General features: G+C 43.3%; 1 protein-coding gene and 1 long non-coding RNA gene across 5 annotated transcripts in view; both read left to right on the forward strand.

Moving 5' to 3' along the window:
* The first annotated feature begins 3,736 nt into the window (after positions 1–3,736).
* ZCCHC12 (zinc finger CCHC-type containing 12) lies at positions 3,737–6,944 on the forward strand. Its single transcript, XM_043897654.1, has 4 exons — positions 3,737–3,963; positions 4,313–4,364; positions 4,572–4,711; positions 5,106–6,944. Exon 4 carries the CDS (start codon positions 5,216–5,218, stop codon positions 6,422–6,424), a length of 1,209 nt encoding a protein of 402 aa, XP_043753589.1. The 5' UTR covers positions 3,737–3,963; positions 4,313–4,364; positions 4,572–4,711; positions 5,106–5,215; the 3' UTR covers positions 6,425–6,944.
* Positions 6,945–20,143: 13,199 nt separating this feature from the next.
* LOC122690230 overlaps positions 20,144–27,643 on the forward strand; it is a 56,408-nt gene continuing 48,908 nt past the window's right edge. For all 4 annotated transcript variants that reach the window (XR_006340020.1, XR_006340018.1, XR_006340019.1 and 1 more), the window contains exons 1-2: positions 20,144–20,381; positions 23,752–23,867. This is a non-coding gene — a long non-coding RNA (uncharacterized LOC122690230). The remainder of the gene's footprint in view (positions 20,382–23,751; positions 23,868–27,643) is intronic.

Here is a 27,643-nt window from a genome sequence, read left to right on the forward strand (position 1 = left end):
GGAGTAACAGGCAAGTTTGGCCTTGGAGCACAAAATGAAGCAGGGCAAAGGCTAAAAGAGTTTCGCCAAAAGAATGCACAGGTCATAGCAAATACCCTCTTCCAACAACATAAGAAAAGACTCTACACATGGACATCACCAGATGGTCAATACCAAAACCAGATTGATTATATTCTTTGCAGCTGAAGATGGAGAAGCTCTTATATAGTCAGTAAAAAGAAAACTGGGAGCTTACTGTGGCTCAGATCATGAACTCCTTATTGCCAAATTCAGACTTAAATTGAAGAAAGTAGGGGAAAACACTAGACCATTCAGGTATGAGCTAAATCAAATCCCTTATGATTATACAGTGCAATGACAAATAGATTAAAGGGATCAGATGTGATAGAGTGCCTGAAGAACTATGGGTGGCGGTTCATGACATTATACAGGAGGCAGTGATCAAGACCATCTCCAAGAAAAAGAAATGCAAAGAGGTAAAATGGTTGTCTGAGGAGGCCTTACAAATAGCTGAGACTAGAAGAGAAGCTAAAGGCAAAGAAGGAAAGGAAAGATATACCCATCTGAATGCAGAGTTCCAAGGAATAGCAAGGAGAGATAAGAAAGCCTTCCTCAGCAATCAGTGCAAAGAAATAGAGGAAAACAATAGAATGGGAAAGACTAGAGATCTCTTCAAGAAAATTACAGATACCAAGGGAATATTTCATGCAAAGATGGGTACAATAGAGGACAGAAATGGTATAGAACTAACAGAAGCAGATGATACTAAGAAGAGGTGGCAAGAATACACAGAAGAACGATACAAAACAGATAACCACAATGGTGTGATCACTCACTTAGAACCAGACCTCCTGGAGTGCAAAGTTAAGTGGGCCTTAGGAAGCATCACTGCAAACAAAGCTAGTGGAGGTGATGGAATTCCAGCTGAGCTAGTTCAAATCCTAAAAGATGATGCTGTGGAAGTTCTGCACTCAATATGCCAGCAAATTTGAAAAACTCAGCAGTGGCCACAGGACTGGAAAAGGTTGGTGTTCATTCCAATCCCAAAGAAAAGCAATGCCAAAGACTGTTTTAACTACTGCACAATTGTATTCATCTCACACACTAGCAAAGTAATGCTCAAAATTCTTCAAGCTAGGCTTCAATAGTACATGAACTGAGAGATTCCAGATGTTCAACATGGATTTAGAAAAGGCAAAGAAACCAGAGATCAAATTGCCAACATCCGTTGGATCATTGAAAAAGTAAGAGAGTTCCAGAAAAATATCTACTTCTGCTTTATTGACTATGCCAAAGCCTTTGACTATGTGGATCACAAGAAACAGTGGAAAATTCTTAAAGAGGTGGGAATACCAGACTACCTTACCTGCCTCCTGATAAACCTGTATGCAGGTCAAGAAGCAACAGTTAGAACCAGACATGGAACAACAGACTGGTTCCATATTGGGAAAGAAGCAAGGCTGTATATTGTCACCCTGTCTATTTAACTTATATTCAGAGTACATCATGTGACATGCCGGGCTGGTTGAAGCACAAGCTGGAATCAAGATTGCTGGGGAAAATATCAATAACCTTAGATATGCAGATGATACCACCCTTATGGCAGAAAGCAAGTAGGAACTAAGGATCCCCTTGATGAAAGTTAAAGAGGAGAGTGAAAAAAGCTGACTTAAAAGTCAACATTCAAAAACAAAGATCAAGGCACTTGGTCCCATCACTTCATGACAAATAGATGGGGAAACAATTGAAATCATGACAGACTTTATATTCTTGGACTCCAAAATCACTGTAGATGGTGACTGCAGTCATGAAATTAAAAGACACTTGCTCCTTGGGAGAAAAGTTATGACCAACCTAGACAAGTTAATAAAAAGCAGACATTACTTTGTCAACACAGGTCTGTCTAGTCAAAGCTGTGGTTTTTCCAGTAGTCATGTATAGATGTGTGAGTTGGACTATAAAGACCGCTGAGCATCAAAGAATTGATGCTTTTAAACTGTGGTGTTGGAGAAGACTCTTGATGTTCCCCTGGACTGCAAGATCAAACCAGTCAATCCTAAAGGAAATCGGTCCTGAATATTCATTGGAAGGACTGATGCTGAAGCTGAAGCTCCAATACTTTGGCCACCTGATGCAAAGAACTGACTCATTGGAAAAGACCCTGATGCTGGGAAAGATTGAAGACAGGAGGAGAAGGGGACGACAGAGGATAAGATGGTTGGATGGCATCACTGACTCGATGGACATGAGTTTGAGCAAGCTCTGGGAGTTGATGATGGATAGGGAGGCCTGGCATGGTGCAGTCCATGGGGTTGCAAAGAGTCAGACATGACTGAACGACTGAAATGAACTGAACAGAACTGAACAGTAAAGTCTCTTTCACTTTATAAGGTAACATTGGAAGGTTCCAGTGCTTAGGACTTGATATATTTAGGTGAACATTATTCAGTCTCCTACAGAATCCAAAACCTTTGCAAACAATTTCAGGAAGATCATGGACCCCAGGAAGAATATCTGCTCTGTCGTTGCATGTCAGCATAGGTATGCTGTGAACATATACACTGGAAGTTCAGTTCAGTCATGTCTGACTCTTTGTGAGCCCATGAACTGTAGCATGCCAGGTTTCCCTGTCTTTCACCATCTGCTGGAGCTTGCTTAAATGCATGTCCATTGAGTCAGGGATGCCATCCAACCGTCTCATCCTCTGTTGTCCCCTTCTCCTGCCTTCTATCTTTCCCAGCATTAGGGTCTTTTCCAATGAGCTGGCTGTTCACATCAGGTGGCCAAAGTATTGGAGCTTCAGCTTCAGCATCAGTCCTTCCAGAGATACGTCGGAAGCAGGTCTATTATTCACCATCCTCTTGGCACCTCCAAATCAAATATAGTGTGTTTTTTTTTCTAAAAAAGTAGAAATAGAGATACAGATGTACAGAACAAATGGATGGACACCAAGAGGGGACAGGAGGGGGCATGAATTGGGAGATTGGGATTGACATACATACACTACTATGTATAAAATAGATAACTGATGAGATCCTGCTGTGTAACACAGGGAACTCTGCTCAATACTCCAGTGACCAAGAGGTGATATATGTATAACTGATTCACTCTGCTATACAACAGAAACTAACATAGCATCGTATAGCAACTAAACACCAATTAAAAAAATACAACCCCCCACCCTCCAGCTCTAGCCCTAGTAAGTCAGAATCTCCCACAGGCCAGGCCCAGGAATCTGCATTTCCAATAAGCACCCCAAAATGATTGAGGCAGCCAGCCTTGCACACATCCTTTAGTGAGTATTGGTTAAACAGTCTGAGGGCACAAGTCCCCTCACTGTTAAATGGACGCAGTACTGCCACCTCCTTCACAGTAAAAAAAAAAAAAAAAAAAAAGTCTGTGTAAGCTATTTGCACAAAGAAAACGCTAACGCTTTTATTTTCCACTGCCCCGATACAAAGGTGAAGAACTTTTACTGTTTATTTGATTTGGATTCCGCCTCATGTTTAATGCACCTGGCTCCAAGGCCCAAAGTTGAACCGACAGAGAGAGGGAGAAGGGAAGACTCGAGAAAACTCCAGTTCCCACAACCAAGCCGCACTTGACCTCGCGGGGACCTGCTGCTCATCTCCACCCTCCACCGCCGGCGAGCATTTGTATCCCGCCCGAGGCTGCGCGGGAAGCCCGCCCCCGCGCCCCGTTGATTGGCCGCGCCCGCCCGCCCGTCACGCTCTTTTGTCTCGGTTAGCTGAGGATAAAAGCTGCCGCGGCTGCCGTGGGAACTGCTGCCTCGACACGGCTACCAGTCTCAGGGTGGCCGTGCGAAGCAGCTTCATCGGGTGGTCCCGGCTAGCTCAGCGGCTGAGGAGGCGCCCATCTTTTTCCCCTGCAGGGCCACGGAGACCGAAGGCGGAGACGCAGCTGTCGACGCCAAAGCGTCCGGTGGCCACCAGCCCAACACAGGTAAAGAAAGGGGGGCGCGATTGCCCCGCGCGGAGAGAGCAGGGGGAAGCCCTACCAGGACTGGCGGCTCCCAGGTTAGGGAATGGAGGACTGCGTGGCAGGGGAAGGAGCCCTCCCGCGGCCTGGCTGCGCTGAGGGAGGAGGTGGGGTTCCACTGGATGCTGCCGAATGGGTAGGATTTGCCTGGATTGAGAAAGGGGGCGTTTTCAGGGGGAGGGGGCAAGGGGCGCGTTTGGGAGGTGGGAGAATCGCAAACTGCCTTGAAGCCCCTTTGCATCTCCCCATTCCTTCCGGCGGGAGGAATATGTGGGTGTGCGTCTCCAACTCTGATTCTCTTTCTCGGTGGCAGGCCACCAGAGCCGAAGCTGAACTTGAATTCTGTGCGGCTGATTACAGAGCTGGTAGGACGACGATTTCCCCGGGGGAAATGGAATGGGGGGGGGGGGGCTTCTTTGGCTTGTATTCAGAAGGTGGGAGAAGGAATTTTCCACCTGGCTGCTGCGGAGGCCGCGGGGTGGGGGGTGGGGGGCGGGGAGGAGGAAGCGGGATGAGGAATGAGGCTGTTTCTGACCCTTCCCCTCCCTGCCCTGCCCTCTGCGGCGGCGCAGTCTTGACGCCCTGAGGTCCCAGATCGGCGACCCCCGGTGGACAGCGATCGGTTGAAGCCCAGAGGCGAGCTTTCCCACGGAGGCCACTGGTTGCAGAAGCTGGAAGTGAAATAAAGGCGCGCACTTGCTCCTGAGCTCCTGTAAGAATCTGAGAAATAGCGGGGCGGGCTGGGGAGTGGACTTTAAGAAGGGGGTGTGGTTGAGACCGGAGGAGGTTAATGAGATCTTGTTTATTCCCACAAATCTGTGACCGCTGTGCTCTATTTTGAGAGCCCACTATCCTCCCCATACACTATTACACTTAGAAGCAACAGTTGCCGTCCCTCTTGAAGGAACGGAGGGAAGGGATAGAAGTGGCTGTAAAAAGCATCGTGCTAACACGAGACACCGGCTGGCTCCGTGAGGTTTAATTGCCAGTCTCCTGGAGGATATTTTTAGGGTAGTGGGCAGATATAAAATGTACTGCAGGATATTCCGGAAGGGAGAAAATAACCCCTGCTCCCATCTTTTGTTTCATTTGTTTCTTTTTTACAGTTTCTACTGAGGTAGGAGGACTACGGAATCCCCCAGGACGCCTGCAGATTAGGCTTTTTGTAAAAGCCTGAGAATCTTGTTAACATTTAGAGACCCGGACATCGTCCGTCATGACTAGCATCATTGCGCGCGTGGGTAACAGCCAGCGGCAAAACGCACCCTTGCCACCTTGGGCCCATTCTATGCTAAGGTCTCTGGAGAGGAGTCTTGGTCCTTTAATGGCCATCCTGGCAGAGAGAAACCTGAAATTGTTCTCGGGGAGGGTGGTGCCAGCCCAGGGGGAAGAAACCTTTGAGAACTGGCTGATCCAAGTCAATGAGGTCTTGCCAGATTGGAATATGTCTGAAGAGGAAAAGCTCAGGCGCTTGATTAAAACCCTGAGGGGCCCCGCACGGGAGGTGATGCTTTTGCTGCAGGCGGCCAACCCCAACCTCAGCGTGGCAGATTTCTTGCACGCCATGAAATTGGTGTTTGGGGAGTCTGAAAGCAGTGTGACTGCTCATAGTAAATTTTTTAACACCCTGCAGGCGCAAGGGGAGAAAGCCTCCCTTTATGTGATCCGTTTAGAGGTGCAGCTCCAGAATGCTATTCAGGCAGGGATCATAGCTCAGAAAGACGCCAACCAGTCTCGCCTGCACCAGTTCCTTTTAGGGGCCGAGCTGAATGGGGACCTGCGCTTCAGGCTGAAGAATCTTCTCAGGATGTATGCAAATGAGCAGGAGCGTCTCCCCACTTTCCTGGAGTTAATCAGGATGATAAGGGAGGAAGAGGATTGGGATGACACTTTCATTAAACAGAAGCGGGCCAAGAGATCTGAGTCAGTGGTGGCAAGGGCAACTAGCCCAGTGGCACTTGGGGGCTCCCCACCCATAGTGATTGATAATAAAGACTGTAACGTGATCGAGATAGATGATACCCCCGATGACTCAGATGAGGATGTGATCCTGGTGGAGGAGTCTCAGGACCTTCCACTTTCATTCTCGGATTCTCCTCCCCCCAGATGCAGGGCCAGACCTCAGGATCAAGTGCTAATCATTGATTCCCCCAACAATTCCCAGCCTCCATCTCCTTGCACCAGTGGGGGTTCTGGGTATAAGAATGATGGTCCTGGGAATATGCGTAGAACCAGGAAACGAAAACACACAATTTGCTGTTCATATTGTGGTGAAGAGGGCCACTCAAAGGAAAGCTGTGACAACGAGAGCAACAAGGCCCAGATGTTTGAAAATCTGATCATCACCCTGCAGGAGCTGGCACATAGCGAGGAGAGGTCAAGAGAGGCCCCTGTCGAACCCAGTGACCCTTTTGAGCTACAGTGAGGTGCTAGCCCCCAGCTTTAAGTGAACCCTAACCTATATGCAGAGTCCAGCAATGGGAAAAATGGGGGGAGGATGCTTCTAACCACATAAATTAATCCACAAAGCAGCTTTCTTTTGGGGTGAAGGATGGAGGGTCTTGAATATTGGTATAGTGGAGGGAGATGGCCTGACCTCCATCCTTGCTACTAATCCCCTGCTGCCTAATCCTAATCCTCTGTGCGTGCTGCTTTCCTTGATGCCTTTATTCTCTCTGTGAAAGTGATATAATTCATTGTTAAATATTAAAACAGTAAAGACAAATGCAAAATGTACAAATTACCCCAAACCCTTCAACCCTTAAATAACTATTGTCAACCCTTTGATGAATGTCCTTCTAGGTAGTTCTGTTTACCTATGTACCCAGATAGATATATGTATAGATAACAGTGAGCAAATATAAGTGTTGTTCTAAAGTCTGTATTTTTTAAGAAAATAATATATGTTGTGAGCTTCTTTCTATATCAATAAACAGCAGCAGCTAGTTTACTGTCTGTGTATTATTTTAGGAAGAAGTAGAGGAAAAAAGGAATAAGAAAAATACAGTGAAAAGCTATAAACGGGGGGGGGGTTATACACTGAGGTGGGCTTTTGATTAACTTCACTTTGCAGATGAGGAAAAGGGAAGAAGAAATGGGCTGAAATCTTCCTCAGAGGTAAATGGACAGAGCCCCTTACCACAGCTGACCTGTCCCTTAGGTCACAGAGCCAAACTGTGGCACCCGCTAGTTGACAACGTTCAAAGGCTTTCTTCTCTAACATATCCAGAAGATTCTGACGGGGGGGTGGGGAGGCTGGTGCTGAGGTAATAGCCCAAACGGAGGATGCCAGGGGTCCATTCCTGATTACTGTGGGGAGGGGCAGCTCTCTCTGCTCTGGGCGGGTTTCTGACATTGCCATTGCCATGGCTTCTCCCCGTCCAGGTCACAGTAGGAAATCTCTCCTGTGGGCTGATGCGGCCCCTCCCCCACCCCACTTCCCCAGTTAAGGAAGGAGAGAGCAGCTACTGGTGGGAGCCAGCATCAGGGGCCTCAGCCCCCAGAAGCCCTGAAGTGACATGTTAGGGGACACTGTCAGCCCAACGACTTCAAGGCAACCCCGCTCAATCCCGCAACTGAGAATAGCTGGGGAGGGATGAAAAGCAATATAGTTGCCCATACACATGAAGGAACACGCGGTCAGAAAGCCAGGAAGCCTTCCACATTATTTTAGTGGAGTGGAGGACATTCATGTCCTGGAGAGAAGAAGCAGGGTGGCGGGGCGGGGGGTGGGGAACATCTTCCCAGGAACTTGCCCTGTCCCTTCTCCCGATCTCATATTGGAGATATTGGAGGGGGTTAAAGAGGACTCATCTGACCTCAGACCCCAAGGTCCTTAACACTTCTTGTAGGTGTATAAATACCTACCTCTGTGAGCAGCACAGGGCTGGGGGCACGGGAGTGGGGAGGACTGCATTTAAGACAGGTGGTGGAGGGAAGGAATGGGTTCACCTGAGAACCTGAAGGAGCTGATGTACAGGAAATCGGTGCTCCTCAGAGCCAAGAGGAGGGAGCCCAGCGGCTGGAGAGGGTGTGCCAGGGGCTAGAGAGTAAGAGGAGAGCAAGTGAGGGCCCATCAGGGACACTCACAGGAGACTGACAGTGACAGGAAGGCTAGTCAGAATCACAGACCCCGGGGTTGTGTATACAACTCCAGGCTGAGGGTACCAGCAGTGCACTGGTTGATGTGCCCAGAGAGAGACAGTGGGGTTCCCATTGTGTTAGCAACTGAGGGAGGAAGGAGAGGGAGACACCAGGTGCTGTAAGAAGCCAGTGCAGCCTTTCCTGGGCTGTCACGCCTCCAGAACCTGCTTAGAAAGAACACCCTACCCCCCACCCCCAGGCACATTCTCCATCGGTGGAAAGGGTACAGGCTCAGCCTCCCTTGTTCTGCCATCACCCCTCCCCCGGACCCCAGCATCCGAGGTTTGCCTTAAGCCTCAGCCTCCTTAACCCTCCTGACCAGAGGGAGGCTGGGAGGGCCTCTCTGCCTTGGACCCTTTAGCTGAGAACCGGCCCAGTGTGCAGACTCCAGAGGCACTCTCCTTGCATCCATCCCTGGCACTTCTGGGACCCTGGTAGCCACCACCATCTCTCCAGAGCCAAAGGGGACCCCCTCCCTCACCTCCAGGCAAGAGGCAGCTCCACTCAGGCCCCCAAAGCCATATGGACCCCCAAAATTTCCCAGATCATATAGAGTTGGAAAAATCCCTGATGCTGGGAAAGATTGAGGGTAGAAGAAGAGGGTGTCAGAGGATGAGATAGCTGGATGGCATCACCAATGCAATGGACATGAACTTGGGCAAACTCTGGGAGATGGTGAGGGACAGGGAGGCCTGGCATGCTGCAGTCCATGGGGTTGCAAAGAGTTGGACACGACTGGGCAACTGAACATCAACAATAACATAGAATTTAACCTTTAATTCTTCTCTACCTCTCCATCTCTGCTGTTGTTTTCTTAATTTTACTTTATAAACACTTGTTGAATATTTGCCCAAAGATACACTCTATGTTGCCATGTCTCTCTAGTATCCAGTAGAAGAGATAGCTGAAATAAGACAAAAATAAATCCTGCCCACTTCACTAACCTCCTTTTCACTGGAGTTAGCTTGGGAGTTCAGTTAGACCACTGCTTTGAAAATATATTCTGTGATTCACCCCCTTTTTCTTCCCTCTTTCATCCTCCTCTCTGGTGTATGAATTTGAGACTGTCTACATTTTTATTTCACCAACCTGATGCCATCTGACATTTCTTTTCTGTTTCACTTTGTGTGACACTGGCTTTTCCTTTACTTGAGAAATACATATTCTCCCTAATTAGGAGACATGGACCCAATGCCTGAGCATTCAGATCAGACTAATGGGGTTAGCCAAAAAAAGCCTTCATTTCAAACTCTAAGCTTCTTTCTTCCTTTCTGCCTTCATTCTCATTGGTCGCTAAGAGATGAAAATCACTCTTTTGTCTTGTCAGAAGAAACCGGCCTTTCTGCATTAAGGATCCCTCCTTCCTGGCATTCTTTTCCCTTGGTTTCCATGATGCCCCTGTCTCATGGTCCCCCCTTCCCTGACCTGTTTGGTGCCTGGTTCTCAGTTTACTTTGCTGAATCTTCTTGCTTATCTTGATCTTTCCTTGCTGCTGCTGCTGCTTCAGTCATGTCCAACTCTGTGCGACCCCAAGGACAGCAGCCCACCAGGCTCCTCTGTCCACGGAATTCTCTAGGCAAGAGTACTGGAGTGGGTTGCCATTTCCTTCTCCATAATAGTAATCAAAATCAAAATCATTACAATTGTGATTTAAGAGCTTATTGCATGCCTGTACCAAGTCCTTTATTAGCAGGCCCCAGCCTTTTTAGAACCAGGGACCAGTTTCATGGAAGACAATTTTCCTATGGTGGAGGGGAGCGGCTGGTTTCAGGATGATTCAAGTATATTACATTTATTGTGCACTTTGTTTCAATTATTTTTACATCAGCTTCACCTCAGATCATCAGGCATTAGATCCCAGAGGTTGGGGATGCCTACTTTAAATGCATGTGCTCCTTTAGCCCTCACATCAATTCCATAAAATAGGTATTACTATTAGCACATGTTTCAGATGAGGAAAGGGCTTCCCAGGTGGCTCAGCAGTAAACAATCGATCTGTAATGCAGCAGACACGGGTTCGATCCCTGGATTAAGAAGATCCCCTGGAGAAGGCAACCCACTCCAATATTCTTGCCTGGGAAATCCCACGGACAGAGGAGCATGGCTGGCTACAGTCCATGGGGTCCCAAAGAGTTGGATACGACTTAGCGACTAAACAACAACAACAACAAAAACAGATGAGGAAACACACTGCAAAGTTAAATAAACTTGCCTAGGGGTATGCAGCTAGTTAGTGGTGGAGCCAGAGGTCACACTCTAGGGTGGGAAGCCTACACTTCTTATATATCTTAGCTCTCCTGTGTACACAGCACCCTACAATGTAGGTGCTGCTGAAGCTGCCTATGAACAGGAAACTGAAGTTTCTAAATTCAGGATGATAAGACCTGCCTTGCCCAGGTGCTTGGTGTATGAGTGATTAGCATCAGGCTTTCAAGAAATGGTAACTATTACTTGGTTAGAATGCATGATTCTGCTACAGAAGGAAGGATGGGGGAAAGTAAATACTGTCTTTGCTAAGCAGACAGTGCTTATTCAGTGATAATCTGACACTGTAACAGTTGGGCTCCAGGAGTTGGGCCGAGCCTGGCCCCTGGAAGGCACAGGAGTGAAATCAGAAATGCCTGAGTGTTTAGTGGGCTTCCCTGGTGGCTCAGTGGTAAAAAATCAGCCTGCCGATGCAGGAGATGTGGATTAATTAGACCCCTGGGTTGGGAATATCCCCTGGAGGAGGAAATGGGAACCTACTCCAGTATTCTTGCCTGGAAAATCTCATGGACAGAGGAGCCAGTTGGACATGACCGAATGACTAAACAACCACAACAGCCACAACAAATATATATATACACAATACATATTTACATGTGTATATATATTAATATATACATACACAGTGGGATATTACTCAGTCATAAGAAGAATGAAATATTGCCATTTGAAGCAACATGGATGCAGCTAGAGATTATCATACTAAGTGAAGTAGTAAGTCAGAAATAGAAAGACAAACACCATATGACAGGGGTCCCCAACCTCCAGGCTGTGGACTGGTACCTCCTGCCAGATCAGTGGCACCATTAGATTAGAAATAAGGTGCACAAGAAATGTAATGCACTTGAATCACCCTGAAACCATCCTTGCACCCTAGTCTGTGGGAAAATTGTGTTCCATGAAATCTGTCCCCAGTGTCAAAAAGGTTGGGGACTACTGCCATATGATATTACTTATACATGAAATCTAAAATATAATATGGGCTTCTAGTATTCTCGCCTGGAGAATTCCATGGACAGAGGAGTCTGGCAGGGTACACAGTCCATGGGGTCACAAAGAGTTGGACATGACTGAGCGACTAAACACAGCACAGCACAGGGATCTTGATGGGCTTCCCAGGTGGTGCTAGTGGTAAAGAACCTGTCTGCCAATGCAGAAGATGTAGGAGACGCAGGTTCGATCCCTGAGTCCAGAAGATTCCCTGGAGGAGGACACAGAAACCCACTCCAGTATTCTTGCCTGGAGAATCCCATGGACAGAGGAGCCTGGCGGGCTATAGTCATGGGGTCGCAAAGAATTGGACATGACTGAGTAAGCACCCCCACACACAAAATATAACACAAATGAACCTATCTATGAAACAGAAAGAGATTCATGGACACAGAGAACAGACTGGTGGTTGCCAAGGGGGACGGGGGTGGGGGAAGGATGGAGTAGGAGGTTGAGGTTAGCCGATGTAAGCAGATTGCACATTCTGTCATGTGTGGAATGAACAAACAAGGTCCTCCTTATACCACAGGGATCTATATTTGCTTTCCTATGATAAAGCATAATGGAAATGAATACATAAAAAAGAAATATATAACTGAATCACTTTGCAGTACAGCAGAAATCAACACATTATAAGTCAATAATAAATAAATAAAACTGCACGCCTGGACCAGCATTCTCATTCTGTTTTCCCTCCTCTGTGTGCCCATCACATGCCTCTCTTCTAGCACACCACATAATTTAATGATTTATTATATTATTTGTTTATTCCTGTCTATCCCCCACTAGACTGTAAACATTTTAGTCTGCTTAGTTCACTGTGGTATCCCCAGCTCCTAGAATACTACCTGGAACATAAGTTGGATTTCAATAAATGCTTGTGAATGGAACAAATCAAGTGCTTGGCACACAGTAGGTACACAGAGAATGGCAGCCTTTATTATTGCTACACTCCCAGAACAAATGTTATTGGAGGGGAGTCAGTCAAGGAAAGAACAGTGTATACTGCTGAACTGCCATCCATCGAGTTGATGAGATCAGGAACCTGGGAGACATTCTAAATCAACTGCTTGCTTCTCTCTCTCCCACTTACTCTCTGTGACTTGTTAGTTGGACCATTCACTCCTAGCAAAGCAGAAAGAGAGATGGGTTTCTTTGTAGCTTCATCCATATCACATCATCAGATCTTAGGTTTAGGTGTTTCAAACTCCCAATTTCACGTGCACTTATAAGTATTAAAAGACAACTGCCCTGTAAAATATGGATGTTTTGGGTACTCTTTGCTATTTCCCTTTTACTGAAGGATAAGTAAAAGAATAATTATGTGGTGCAGTCACTATGGAGAACAGTATGGAGGTTCATTAAAAAATTAAAAATAGAGCTACCATGTGATCCAGCAATCCCACTCCTGGGCCTATATCCAGAAAAGAGGAAAATTCTTATTTAAAAAGATACATGCACCCCAGTGTTCATAGCAGCACTGTTTATAATAGTCAAGACATGGAAACAACCCAAGAGCCCATCAAAAGATGGCTGGTTTAAGAAGATGTGGTATTATACATACAGTGGAGTATTACTCAGCCATTAAAAGTGAAATAATACCATTTGCAGCAACATGGACCTAGAGATTATTGTACTAAGTGAAGTAAGTCAGACAAAGACAAATACTATGATATCACATGATATCACTCCTATGTGAAATCTGAGAAATTGTACAAATGATCTTATTTACAAAACAGAAACAGACTCATAGACATAGGAAATGAACTGATAGTTACCAAAGGGGAAAGGGGGGAGGAATAAATTAGGTGTATGGGATAACAGATACAAACTACTGTATATAAAACAGATAAGCAACAAGGATTTACTGTGTAACACAAGGAACTATATTCAATAACTTGTAATAACCTATAATGGAAAAGAAACTGAGTCATTTTGCTGTATACTTGAAATTAACACAGCAGTGTAAATCAACTATACTTCAATAAAAATATGTAAGACTTATGTGCATAATAAATAACCTAAGATGTAAAAAAAGAGTAATAATAATGAATATTATTTTCACTTGCTATGTGTTGAACATGTAAGTAATATAGTAAGAACTATTAACCCCATTTTATTTATTTATTTATTTATTTTTTATTATTAACCCCATTTTAGAGGAGTTAAATGGGTCTCAGTAAGAGAGAGCAAGAGGATTAAGGTGTTATATGCCCGTAAACACAGAGTAAGTCTGGCACCAAAGCCTATGAACTTTCCATCATATATTTGAAGTAAAAGTGTTGACATTAATGAGAAAACTGGTATCACAGTGGAAGATCAGTTATTGGGGCAGGGGTAACAGACAGATATGAACATCTGATCAATTTCCTGTTCATCAAGTACAGGTTAAAGCTGTTTGAAAATCTGTAAGTGAAAGAACTTAAATTTTACTAGAGGGAACATGATGGAGGTTGATTTTAAATATCCTGAATGGACCAAGATCAATTTAGCTCAGGGAAACATAATTGAAAATAGAATCTCTTTAGTATCACTGATCTCTGAAACTCAAGAAATCGACACATAAACTTTTCTCTTCTCTGTCTGCCAGAATGTTTGGTAAAACTGTTTTATTCACTAAATGACTTTAGAGTTGCTATAAAAGTAGGAAATTTAGAATACCATAAGATTATATAAAATTTTTATATGCTTATTATTTAAAAAGGCATCAAATGATACAGAAAGAATAAATAAGCCATAGGTAAGTACTGAACATTTGGCATATTTCTTTTAAATCTTTTTTCTAACTTTGAGAGTGTGAGTGTAGATATATGTACAATTTATTGAGTAAAATTTCTTCTTTTTCTATTAATAAGTACAATAACTTCAAAAGCACAAAATAAAGATTGGCAAAAGAGAAGTAAGGGGGTGGTAACACCTGAGCAAATATAAAAACATACCAAGAAAACCTACAAGAAGTAAACTGTTACTGGCTGACAAATAATGATCATTAATTGTAGTAAGTATGATTATTTTCATAGACAAAGCAAAAGAATTGGTGGAAACATTTCTGAAAATAATGAGGGACATTAATGTAAAATCTGAAAGGATTAGGAAAGGAAAATGATAAGAAGAAATTTTATCTTTAGAGGATACGAGTGAAAGGACAGAACTCAAGTTAAGCTAGAAGATAGTGAGTGAGCTTGGTAGCTGTAGAGAGGAAGACATGATTATAAATTCACCCAGGCCCCAGCCACATCACAGACTGACCTCACAATTAGAATGCAGAGATCCTCTGCCTTGAGTGAAGCAGCTTATCAGAATAAAACAAGAGTGATGACATGAATCAGCCATGGATTTACATGTATTCCCCATCCCGATCCCCATGTAAATCCATAGCTGCTTCACGTCAATGTATGGCAAAAACCACTACAATATTGTAAACTAATTAGCCTCCAACTAATAAAAATAAATGGAAAAAAAATAAAAACTACGATGCGAGAGTTCTTCTCTCTAGACTAATTAAATCAAGATCTGAAAATGCATTAGGATTTGTCCATAAATGATTCTCACATGCAACCAGGGTATATATATATATATAACAAGAGTGATGAGAACCATGGCAGGGGGAGCCAGGGGACAGAACACAGAGGAGGGCCCTATAATCCAGGGGGTCAGAAATGGCTTCTCACAGGGGGTCACGTGTAGGCCATAGGACTAATATCCTCAGCAACTGGGAGAGCAAAGTGATCAGAGCTCTAACAGTGTGAAACCTACCTACCTTACCACTGTGGTCAGAGAGCCCCAAGAAGGCAGTCCAAGAGGACAGAGGAGCACACCGTTTCCAAGTTGAAGGTCTTGAGCTGTTGTGCTGAGGTCTCAGCTGCATTGGATATCAGTGGGGACTTCAAAACCATCAAGTGCCGACTCTCCAAATATCTCCAACACACCTGTTGATATGACCAAGTTGAATTTATCACTTACCTCTGTAAGCGAGAACCCCCACCTCACAAAGCTTTGCTAGTGTTTTAGGGAGGAAGGACGTTCCAATGGATTGAGAAATGAAAGCATGGTTTACGGTTGAGGGTCTTTTAATCTGGGACTTGATTAGGACTGGAGTAGTGACCTTGATGGACTTCCCAGGTAGCGCTAGTGGTAAAGAACCTGCCTGCCAATGCAAGAGACATAAGAGAAGCGAGTTTGATCCCTGGGTTGGGAAGATCCCCTGCAGGAGGGCATGGCAACCCACTCCAGTATTCTTGCCTGGAGAATCCTATGGGCAGAGGAGCCTGGCAGGCTAAAGTCCATAGGGTTGCAAAGAGTCAGGCATGACAGAAGCAACTTAGCACGCACAGCAGAGATCATGATACCAAAAGTCTGGGATTGGTGGAAGCTGCAAGGGGAGGATTTTGAGGAGGGGGACTTAAAGAATTTCAGAGTGCAAACTGTTGATGCCTTCCACAGAAAAGTTTATGGATCTTTGGGGAGGATGCTGTAGTGAAGAAACCATTTGCCTGGACAGAGGAGTCCTGGAAAATTCAGTCAGTCAGTTTAGTCTCTCAGTCGTGTCCAACTCTTTGCGACCCCATCCTTGTCCATCACCAACTCCAGAAGCTTGCTCAAACTCATGTCCATCGGGTCAGTGATGCCATTCAACCATCTCATCCTCTGTCATCCCCTTCTCCTGCCCTCAATCTTTCCCAGCATCAGGGTCTTTTCCAATGAGTCAGTTCTTTGCATCACGTGGCCAAAGTATTGGAGCTTCAGCTTCAGTCCTTCCAATGAATATTCAGGACAGATTTCCTTTAGGATTGACTGGTTTGACCTCCTTGCAGGCCAAGGGACTCTCAAGAATCTTCTCCAACACCACAGTTCAAAAGCATCAATTCTTTGGCGTTCAGCTTTCTTTATGGTCCAACTCTCACATCCATCCATGACTACTGGAAAAACCATAGCTTTGACTTTGACCTTTGTCAGGAAAGTAATGTCTCTGCTTTTTAATATGCTGTCTAGGTTGTTCATAGCTTTCCTTCCAAGGAGCAAGCATCTTTTAATTTCATGGCTACAGTCACCATCTGCAGTGATTTTCAAGCCTCACCCACCCAAATAAAGTCTCTCACTGTTTCCATTGTTTCCCCATCTATTTGCCATGAAGTGATGGGACCAGATGTCATGATCTCCATTTTTGAAGGAGTTTTAAGCCAGCTTTTCCATTCTCCTCTTTCACTTTTATCAAGAGGCTCTTTAGTTCTTCTTCACAGTCTGCCATCAGGGTAATGTCATCTGCATATCTGAGGTTATTGATAGTTCTCCCGGCAATTGTGATTCCAGCTTGTGCTTCATCCAGCCTGGCATGTAGCATGATATACTCTGCATATAAGTTAAATAAACAGGGTGACAGTATACAGCGTTAAGGTTTTTTTTTCCCCCAATTTGGAACCAGTCCATTGTTCCACGTTCATTTCTAACTGTTGCTTATTGACGTGCATACAGATTTCTCAGGAGGTAGGTGAGGTGGTCTGGTATTCCCATTTCTTGAAGAATTTTCCACAGTTTGTTGTGATTCACACAGTCAAAGATTTTGGCATAGTCAATGAAGCAGTAGTAGATGTCTTTCTGTAATTCTCTAGGTTTTTCGATGATCCAATGGATATTGGCAATTTGATCTCTGGTTCCTCTGCCTTTTCTAAATCAAGCTTGAACATCTGGAAGTTCTCAGTTCATGTACTGTTGAAGCCTAGCTTGGAAACTTTTGAGCATTACTTTGCTAGCGTGTGAGATGAGTGCAATTGTGTGGTAGTTTGAGCATTCTTTGGCATTGCCTTTTTTGGGGATTGGAATGAAAATGGACCTTTTCTAGTCCTGTGGCCACTGCTGAGTTTTCCAAATTTGCTGGCATATTGAGTGCAGCACTTTCACAGCATCATCGTTTAGGATTTGAAATAGCTCAGCTGGAATTCCATCACCTCCACTAGCTTTGTTCGTAGTGACGCTTCCTAAGGCCCACTTGACTTTGCACTCAGGGATAGTGCAAAGTGGGTTCTAGGTGTGTGGGTTCTAGGTGAGTGATCACACTATCGTGATTATCTGTGTCATTAAGATCTTTTTTGTACAGTTCTGTGTATTACTACCACCTCTTCTTAGTATCTTCTGCTTCTGTTAAGTCCATACCATTTCTGTCTTTTATTGTGACCATTTTTGCATGAAATGTTCCCTTGGTATCTGTAATTTTCTTGAAGAGATCTCTAGTCTTTCCCCTTCTATTGTTTTCCTCTATTTCTTTGCATTGATCACCGAGGAAGGCTTTCTTATCTCTTCTTGCTATTCTTTGGAACACTACATTCAGGTGGATATATCTTTCCTTTTCTCCTTTGTCTTTTGCTTCTCTTCTTTCCTCGGCTATTTGTAAGGCCTCCTCAGACAACCATTTTGCTTTTAGCATTTCTTTTTCTTGGGAATCAATTTGATCACAGGCTCCAGTACAATGTTACGAACCTCTGTCCATAGTTCTTTAGGCATGTTATCATCTAATTCCTTGAATCTATTTGTCACTTCCACTGTATAATCATAAGGGATTTGATTTAGGTCATACCTGAATGGTCTAGTGTTTTTCCCTACTTTCTTCAATTTAAGTCTGAATTTTGCAATAAGGAGTTCATGATCTGAGCCACAGTCAGCTCCCCGTCTGGTTTTTGCTGATTATATAGAGCTTCTCCATCTTCAGCTGCAAAGAATATAATCAATCTGATTTCGGCATTGACCATCTGGTGATGTCCACGTGTAGAGTCATTTCTTGTGTTGTTGGAAAGAGGGTATTTGCTATGACCAGTGCGTTATTTTTGCAAAACTGTTAGCCTTTGCCCTGCTTCATTTTGTATTCCAAGGCCAAACTTGCTTCTTACTCCAGGTGTTTCTTGACTTCCTGCTTTTGCATTCCAGTCCCCTATGATGAAAAGGATATCCTTTTTTTTTTTTTGGTGTTAGTTCTAGAAGGTCTTGTAGGTCATTGCAGAACCATGCAATTCAGCTTCTTGGGCATTAGGTGTTGGAGCATAGACTTAGATTACTGTGATATTGAATGGCTTGCCTTGGAACCAAACAGAGATCATTCTGTCGTTTTTGAGATTTTACCCAAGTACTGCATTTTGGACTCTTTTGTTGACTATGAGGGCTACTCCATTTCTTCTAAGGGATTCTTGCCTACAGTAGTAGATATAATGGTCATCTGAATTAAATTCACCCATTCCAGTCCATTTTAGTTCACTAATTCCTAAAATGTCAAGGTCACTCTTGCCATCTCCTGTTTGACCACTTGCAATTTACTTTGATTCATGGACCTAACATTCCAGGTTCCTGTGCAATATTGTTCTTTACAGCATTGGACTTTACTTCTATCACTAGTCACATCCACTGCTTTGCATTGTTTTCCTTTTGCCTCAGCCTCTTCATTCTTTCTGGAGCTATTTCTCCACTCTTCTCCAGTAGCATATTGGGCACCTACCAACCTGGGGAGTTCATCTTTCAGTGTCATATCTTTTTGCCTTTTCATACTGTTCATGGGGTTCTCAAGGCAAGAGTACTGAAGTGGTTTGCCATTCCCTTCTCCAGAGGACCACATTTTGTCAGAACTCTCCACCTGTGACCCATCCATCTTGGTTGACCCTGAACGGCATGGCTCATAGTTTCACTGCGTTAGACAAGGCTGTGATCCATGTGATCAGTTTGGTTAGTTTTCTGTGACTGTGGTTTTCATTCTGTCTGCTCTCTGATGTATAAGGCTAGGAGGTTTGTGGAAGCTTCCTGATGAGAGGAACTTCCTGGAAAGTAATGTCAGTGAAGACAGTGGACTAGCAAAGTCACATTTATGTAGCTAATACTGTGTGGTTTAGTTTCTTAGTGTCCAGGCTGAGTGTGGGGATGGACTGTTTTAATTCTCATACACAAAACATTTTATGAATAATTCACCTTAGGTATGCATTTATTTTGTAGTGTCAAGACCGTTTCGTTCCCCTGAATACCGAGGAAAGATGACACCTACTCTTCTTATGAGGTGTTTGCTAAGCCCTGAGATACTAATTAAATAGCTAGCTTTAACAGTTTGCTAAGCCCTTTAGGTGGATTATTTTATTTAATTCTCACAAACACCTTGTGAAGTTGGCACTAATTCATTTTTTCAGACCTTCAAGAAAACACAACTTCAACAAATCTGCCTTATTCGATTCTTTTTTTTTTTTTCCTGAAGGGATCCAGGTTCAAGATTATTTGGCCATTCTGTCCTCTTTGGGGGCCCTTTTCCATTTGGGAATTACTGAGGAAGTGATGGAGGCAGCCTCCATCTGCTCCACTTTGGATCTGGGTCACCTCCCCTTGGGATTCCTGGTGACCCAGATGGTAGAGAATCCGCCTGCAATGCGGCAGACCTGGGTTTGATCCCTGGGTTGGGAAGATCCCCTGGAGGAGGGCATGGCAACCTACTCCAGTATTCTTGCCACGGGGGGAATCCCCATAAACAGTGGAGCTTGGCAGGCTACAGTCCACGGGGTCGCAAAGAGCTGGACACGACTGAGCAACTAAGCAACGGCAGTAGCATCAGCTCCCTTCAACATCGCGGCTGCACCATGGGGCCGGTGACCCCTCTCCTTGCAGAGGACCCCGCCTGGGATTTGGCTGCTCTGCAGACGGGAAGCCACCCCAACCCCTCCCGCGCATGCTCCGACCATCTGGTGTCCGCCGCGCCGGTTTCTCTGGTTTCCGGCTACCAGGGGGCGCTAGGACCCAATCGCACGTGCTGGGAGGGGTGGCGGCCGAGCGGTCGGGGAGCAGCGCGTTGGGGCGTGTGGGACCGTGGCTTGGAGCACGGGAGGGCTGCGAGCCTACTCAGGCTGCTTTTCTTCTTCCATCACCTTCTCCTTTCGCTGTGCACGGGCCACACGGTGGAACTGCAGCGGTGAAAACGGCTGAAGTCGGGGCGCTGTAACCTCCTGGCGACCCTGAGGAGCAGCAGCGTGAGTTTCCCGGGTACCAGGAGGCCCTGGGAGGAGACACCTCATCCTGACTTTGTGGCAGTTTTTGCCATCCCGTAACGCAAAGGAGGGACTTGGTCCCAACCTTTCCCTTAGATCGGAGAGGTGCCCTTCCATCCTCTTGCCCTTGGAGGGATGTGCTCTCCTCTGGAGTATCCCGGCGCGGGGTTGGGGGAAGGGGGGTAGGCGGGCCTGGGGGGGTGGAGTTTGTATACTACACTTGGTCTTAGCCAGGAGGCCGAGAAGCGATTGGAGTTTGTATCTTTCAGCTGTTCTGGCAGGACTTCCTAGCCCAGTAAGCATTAACCAAATTGCTAGAAAACACCCAAACAAACAAACAAAAATCATTAACATTCTCACAGATATGCTAGAATAGAACAATTCACCGTTTATGAACAGGGCTTGAGAGTTGCAAGAAATGAACTTGTTACCTGACTAAGGTTTATTGCTTGGAGTAGGGGTCTAGGCACACTCACACTTAAACTGGCAGGCCACTGATTGTCCAGAGTACACAATGGGATCACCCAATCGGAAATGGATTCCACACCTCATCATGCAGTATTCAGAGATGCTGACTTTGCTGTTTCTGTCAGCACAACCCGAAGCCCCAGTTGACAAAAATGCATCCGAAATTTCATTCACCACAATTCTTACCAGGTCTTGCCATGGAGGACAAAAGTTAAATTAAATAAAAACGAAATAATGTAATAGATTAATGGTATAAGAGCCTTATATTTTGCATACCATTAAATTCACTCATTTTGAGTGTACATTTGTTTTTAGTAAACTTTAGTAATTGTTACCACAGTCCAGTTTTAGAGCATTTTTATCATGCCACCCCACCCCCTAAATTCACAAAAGACTATTTGTAGTTGATCTCTCCTCCCACCTCTAGTCCTGAGCAACCATGTAAACTGTCTTCTGTCTCTGTAGTTGCTTTTTCTGAACAGTTCATGTGCATGGAATCATACAATATGTAATCTTTTGTGAATGACTTCTTTCACTTAACATATTTTTCAGGTCCATCCATGTTGTAACATACATCAGTACCTCATTGCTTTTTATGGCTGAATAGTATTCCATGGTACAGATATGCCACATTTGTTACCCATCTATTGGCTGAAGGACACTTATTTCCACTTTTTGGTTATCATGAATAATCCTGTTGTGAACATCTATGAAGACATATGTTTTCAGTTCTCTTGATTTCACTGCTCTGCTCTGGTGCTGCCATATCACCCTTAGCAGACCTTTGTTATAACACTTAAGACACTGCCAAGTAAGCTTGGGTTCATTTTCTGTCTCTCCTCTAGAGAGGGCAAGGACCATGTTCACTTGCTCCCTGGTCTAGGAGTGGTATTTCTGGATCATAACTGCATGTTTAACTTCTTTAGGAATTTCCAGACTTTTCTAAAGTGGCTGCCATTTAATATTCCCATTGGTAAATGTATGAAGGTTCCAATTTCTCCACATCCTCACCAACACTTGTTTTGTCTTGTTGTCAGTATCTCGTTGTGATGTTAATTTGACTAGACTGGTAGTTGGTTTAGCTAGTTTCACTTCACTCTAATGAATGCCTGTTTTAATATTTTAATGTAGGAGCTGAAATGAGTAATACATGGTCACTCTTTGCAAGGAGCTAATATATAGCTCCTTCAGGGAGACAGGTAGAGAAACAGATAATTACAGTTACAGTGTGTTAAGTGCTCTGAAGGACTTGAGTGCAGGGTGCTGTGGGGAGCAGAAGAAACCTAACCTAGGCTGGGGAGAGGATGGAGGAAAGTATTATTTTTTTTAATTGAAATATAGTTGATTTACAATATTGTGTTAGTTTCAGGTATACAACAAAGTGATCCAGTTATATACATATGTTTTCAGATTCTTTTCCATCGTAGGTATTGAATACATACAAGATATTGTATATAGTTCCCTGCATTGTACAATAAGTCCTTGTTGTTTATCTATTTGATATATAGTAGTGTGTATCTGTTAACCCCAAGCTCAACCATAATGAAACAAAGTGTAGTTCGTCAATTCCATTTTTTCATTAGTAGACCATATTACAAAACCATGTAATCAATTATTATATTTTGGGTTTCATCACTAAAAAACTATGGAAATTTGTTTTTTTCTGTTGTTATATAAGTACCTACATAATATTCTTGATTTTGCTTCTTGGCCCATATAACCTAAAATATTTACTATCTGACCTTCACAGAAAAAGTTGGCCAACTCCTGGTTTAGTAGAATAAACAGACATAGAAAGCAGTTGACATGTACTTGTTGGGTGACCTTGGGAAGTCACTTTACCTCTCTGGCCTTGATTTTTATTATCTATAAAATAGAGATAAAGGGTGATGGGTGGATGAGATAAGCTCTAGGGTGAAAAACCCCCCATCCCCTAAATTTTTATAAATGATTTAGTTATGCAAATATTTCAGATACTACTGTGTTCTAAGAACTGTTAGAGGTATTGAGGATACAGCAGGAAACAATGTTCTTGTCCTGAAGAAGGATACTATTCTAAATGAAAAGAGATTTAGGTTGCAATGTGTGATCTGAGATTGGATCTTTAATTTAAACAGACTAGCTTTATAGGGAATTTTGGGGGAAAGTAGGCAAATATAAGTATGGATGGGTCTTAGATGAGATGAAAAACTTTTTTTTAAGTGTTTTGACTATGCTTCATGGCATGTGGGATCTTAGGTTCACTGCAGTGGAAGCTTCTTAACATGGAATGGTAAAGGTTGATAATTGAGAAAAAGCAGTTATAGAGTTACAAAGCATTATGTACATGCATTATGTCATTTTGGTAGAAAATACATATATATATTATATATACTTAGAAAAAGATCTGAAAGGATATATACTTAGCTGTTAATAGTGACAATTTCTGGGTGATTGAAATAGAAAGTTTGTTATTTTTAATTTAAATTTATTTGTTTTAATTGGAAGATAATTGTTTACAATATTGTATTGGTTTCTGCCATATAGCAATATGAATCAGCCACAGGTATACATATGTCCCCACCCTCCTGAACTTCCCATCCCACCCACTCAGCACCGGTTTGAGCTTCCTGCATCATATAGCAAATACCCACTGGCTATCTGTTTTATGTCTCAATGCTACTCTCTCAATTAATCCCACCTTTTCCTTCCCCCACTGTATCCACAAGTCTGTTCTTGTTTCTAATCTTTTTATTTTCTAACTTTCCACAATGAACAAATATACACTGCTTTTGTAAAAATAAAAGATTCTTTCTAAGTTAAAACATAATCTCTCTTCCTGGTGCTTACCTGCTAGTGTCCCTTTAAGTATTAGTATTGCCAAATCTGTCATTTTTTTCCCTAGGGAAACACAAGTAAGAATGGAGAGTGCTCTTCTCCCCAGAAGCTAACAAAAGGTCAAGTCTTTCTCTGTGAAATGGCTGTAGAATGTAAACTGAGGCTCCTGGCATTCCCCTACTGGTAAGTAGAGCTTTCTTATACCTGGGGCTTTAAAATGGGGTGGGATTCTGTAGGATTGGAGAAGGAAATAGCCACCCACTCCAGTATTCATGCCTGGAAAATCCCATGGACCTAGGAGCCTGCGGGGCTACAGTCCATGGGGTCGCAAAGAGTCAGACACGACTGAGCGACTTTACTTTCACTTTCTATAGGATTGCTGACATTAAAAAAGAAGGCCTAGTAAGGCCAATGTTGACTGTATACAGCTAAGCACCATGCCTAATCTGATAGTGGATACAGGTTTATCTCCTCCAGCGATGGACACATCAGGATACTGAAGCCAGATGTGATCAAGCATTTGAATCATGTAACACCTACTCCTTTTATTCTAGGCCAGGGATCCATAGACCCTGACAGCTATTTTTGTAAATAAAGTCTTACTGCAACACTTTACATATTGTCTATCACTGCTTGTGCCTCACCATGCTGGAGTTGAGTAGTTGTGACAGATGTAAGTATATGACCCACAAAATCAAAAAATTTACCCTCTGGCCCTTTAAAAAAGAACAAGTTTATGGATCCCTGTTCTAGGCTCACAAGAAAACTGTCTTAGTAGGTGAGCCTATGGGGGAGAGAATGCCCATTTTACAGTTAAATGAATACATTGATGTTCTAATTTATAAACTTCATTCTCTTCTAAGCTTTATTAGCATGTGTCAGTATTCCCAGTTTCAGATGACTCTAGATTACTCATTAGATTGGATTTCTTTTTTTTTCCAAATTGAAATATAGCTGACATGAAATATTATGTTAGTTTCAGTTGTACTATATAGTGATTTGATACTTGTATGCCTTACGGAATGATCGCCATGGTTAAGTCCAGTAACCATCTGTTCCCATACAGTTATTATGTATTATGAACCATATTCCTTATACTGTATGTTACATTCATGTGACTTATTTATTTAATAACTGGAGGTTTTCACCTCTTTATTCCCTTCATCTATTTTGCTTCCACCACCCTCCTCCCTTCTGGTAGCTACCCTTTTGTTTTCTGTATCTGTGAGTTTGTTTTCATTTTGTTTGTTTTTTAAGATTCTACGTATGAGTGAGAGCTTACAGTATTTGTCTTTCTCTGTCTGACTTATTTCTCTTAGCATAATATTCTCCAGGCTCATTCACATTGCTGCAAATGGTAGAACTTTTATGGCTGAGTAATATTCCATCGTGTGTGTGTGTGTGTGTGTGTGTGTATACCACATCTTCTTTAGCCATTCATGTATCAATGGACCCTTTAGCTTGCTTCCATATCTTGGCTATTGTATTAATAAATACTGCTGCATTGAAAATTGGGGTATGTATATCTTTTCAAATTAGTGTTTTTGTTTTCTTCATATAAATACTCAGAAGTGAATTCCTGGGTAGTAGTTTATTAGGTACTCCCCACAAAATGCTTATTCATTACAAAGGGCAAGCTAGTAACTTCACTGTGGAGAAACCCGGCAGACACCACCTTAACCAAATGATCAATTAAGATTAATAGTTATGGAACAAACTGATATCATGTGCCTCTTGATAGGATGCACTGAAAGGACACAGTGTCACATCTATAGCATTCTTGCCAAAACAAATGGTCTAAATTGAGTCACGATGAACCATCAGAGAAACCCAAAATTGAAACAGCCAGTATTTTTCAAAAGTTTCATGGTAATGAAAGACCAAAAAACAAACAAACAAAAAGACTGGGGAACTATGCCAGATTAAAGGAGCTGAAAGGGACAGGTGTGATCCTAGACCAGAAAAAGGACATTGTTGGGGCAATTGGAGGAAACTGAATACAGTCTATCAATTAGATAATTGTGTTGTATGAATGTTAATTTCTTGATTTATATTAATAGTATTATTCTGTGATTATGGCAGATGTTAACATTTGGAGAATCTGGGTGAAAGATATGTGAGGATTCTTTGGGCTATTTTGCATCTGTTTTTTGATTTTTGTAGTTTCCAAATGAAAAGGTGAAAGTGAAATGGGAGTCATTTACCACACCCCTGAATAGCTGTAGGTGATCTGACGGCAGTCTGCAGTGTGGCTTGTAGGGGAGCCAGAGTATAAGTGGGAGATCAGTCAGGAGACAGTGGCAGTTGACCAGGAGAAAAATGATGATGGCTCAGACGAGGGGATGGCAGTGGAGATCGAGAGGGGTGGATGGATTCAGGATACTTGTTGGCATCTCCACCGGAAGGACATTGAGCAGGAAGGAATAGAAGGGAGGACCATCTCCTTTGAAAAGGATGTTCTCTAGGCATTATCTTCAGATAAAATATAGAACAGAAGAGACCCTGCATGTCTATATGGGTTCTTTTTGTTGCTGTTGTTAGTTTTCTGGATTCTAAATTCTTGAGTATGGAAACTATATTTTATCTTTTTTTTCTCTATGGTTTTCAATAGTGTTCCTCTCATCCAAGGGAAAACTAGGAAAGAAGCTTTCTTTGGTTCCCTCCTGTGTTTGCTTCTGACAAGGACTTTTTTTTCCCCCAATTACTTTTATTAGTTGGAGGCTAATTACTTTACAATATTGTAGTGGGTTTTGCCATACATTGACATGAATCAGCCATGGATTTACATGTGTTCCCCATCCTGAACCTCCCTCCACATCCCATCCCTCTGGTTCATCCCAGTGTACCAGCCCTGAGCACTTGTCTCATGCATCCAACCTGGACTGGCAATCTGTTTCACACTGGATAATATACATGTTTCGATGCTGTTGTCTCAGATCATCCCACCCTCGCCTTCTCCCATAGAGTCCAAAAGCCTGTTCTATACATCTGTGTCTCTTTTTCTGTTTTGCATATAGGGTTATCATTACCATCTTTCTAAATTTCATATATATGTGTTAGTATACTGTATTGGTGTTTATCTTTCTGGCTTACTTCACTCTGTATAATGGGCTCCAGTTTCATCCACCTCATTAGAACTGATTCAAATGAGTTCTTTTTGATGGCTGAGTAATATTACATTGTGTATAGTACCACAGCTTTCTTATCCATTCGTCTACTGATGGGCATCTAGGTTGCTTCCATGTCCTGGCTATTATAAATAGTGCTGCGATGAACATTGAGGTACACTTGTCTCTTTCAGATCTGGTTTCCTCGGTGTGTATGCCCAGGAGTGGGATTGCTGGGTCATGTGGCAGTTCTTTTTTTCTTTTGTATCAACATTTTTTTTTCATTTATTTTTATTTGTTGGAGGCTAATTACTTTACAATATTGTAGTGGGTTTTGCCATACATTGACATGAATCAGCCATGGATTTACATGTGTTCCCCATCCCGATCCTCCCTCCCACCTCCCTCCCCACCCCATCCCTCTGGGTCTTCCCAGTGCACCAGCCCTGAGCACTTGTCTCATGCATCCAACCTGGGCTGGTGGTCTGTTTCACCCTTGATAGTATACTTGTTTCAATGCTATTCTCTCAGAACATCCCACCCTCACCTTCTCCCACAGAGTCTAAAAGTCTGTTCTGTACATCTGTGTCTCTTTTTCTGTTTTGCATATTGGGATATCGTTACCATCTTTTTAAATTCCATATATATGCGTTAGTATACTGTATTGGTGTTTATCTTTCTGGCTTACTTCACTCTGTATAATGGGCTCCAGTTTCATCCATCTCATTAGAACTGATTCAAATGTATTCTTTTTAATGGCTGAGTAATATTCCATTGTGTATATGTACCATAGCTTCCTTATCCATTCATCTGCTGATGGGCATCTAGGTTGCTTCCATGTCCTGGCAATTA

Source organism: Cervus elaphus, chromosome X (assembly GCF_910594005.1).
Source record: "Cervus elaphus chromosome X, mCerEla1.1, whole genome shotgun sequence".
NCBI lineage: Eukaryota > Metazoa > Chordata > Mammalia > Artiodactyla > Cervidae > Cervus > Cervus elaphus.

Coding starts and splice junctions, on each gene's coding strand:
- ZCCHC12 (XM_043897654.1), top strand. CDS start 5,216: ATGACTAGCATCATTGCGCGCGTGGGTAACAGCCAGCGGCAAAACGCA.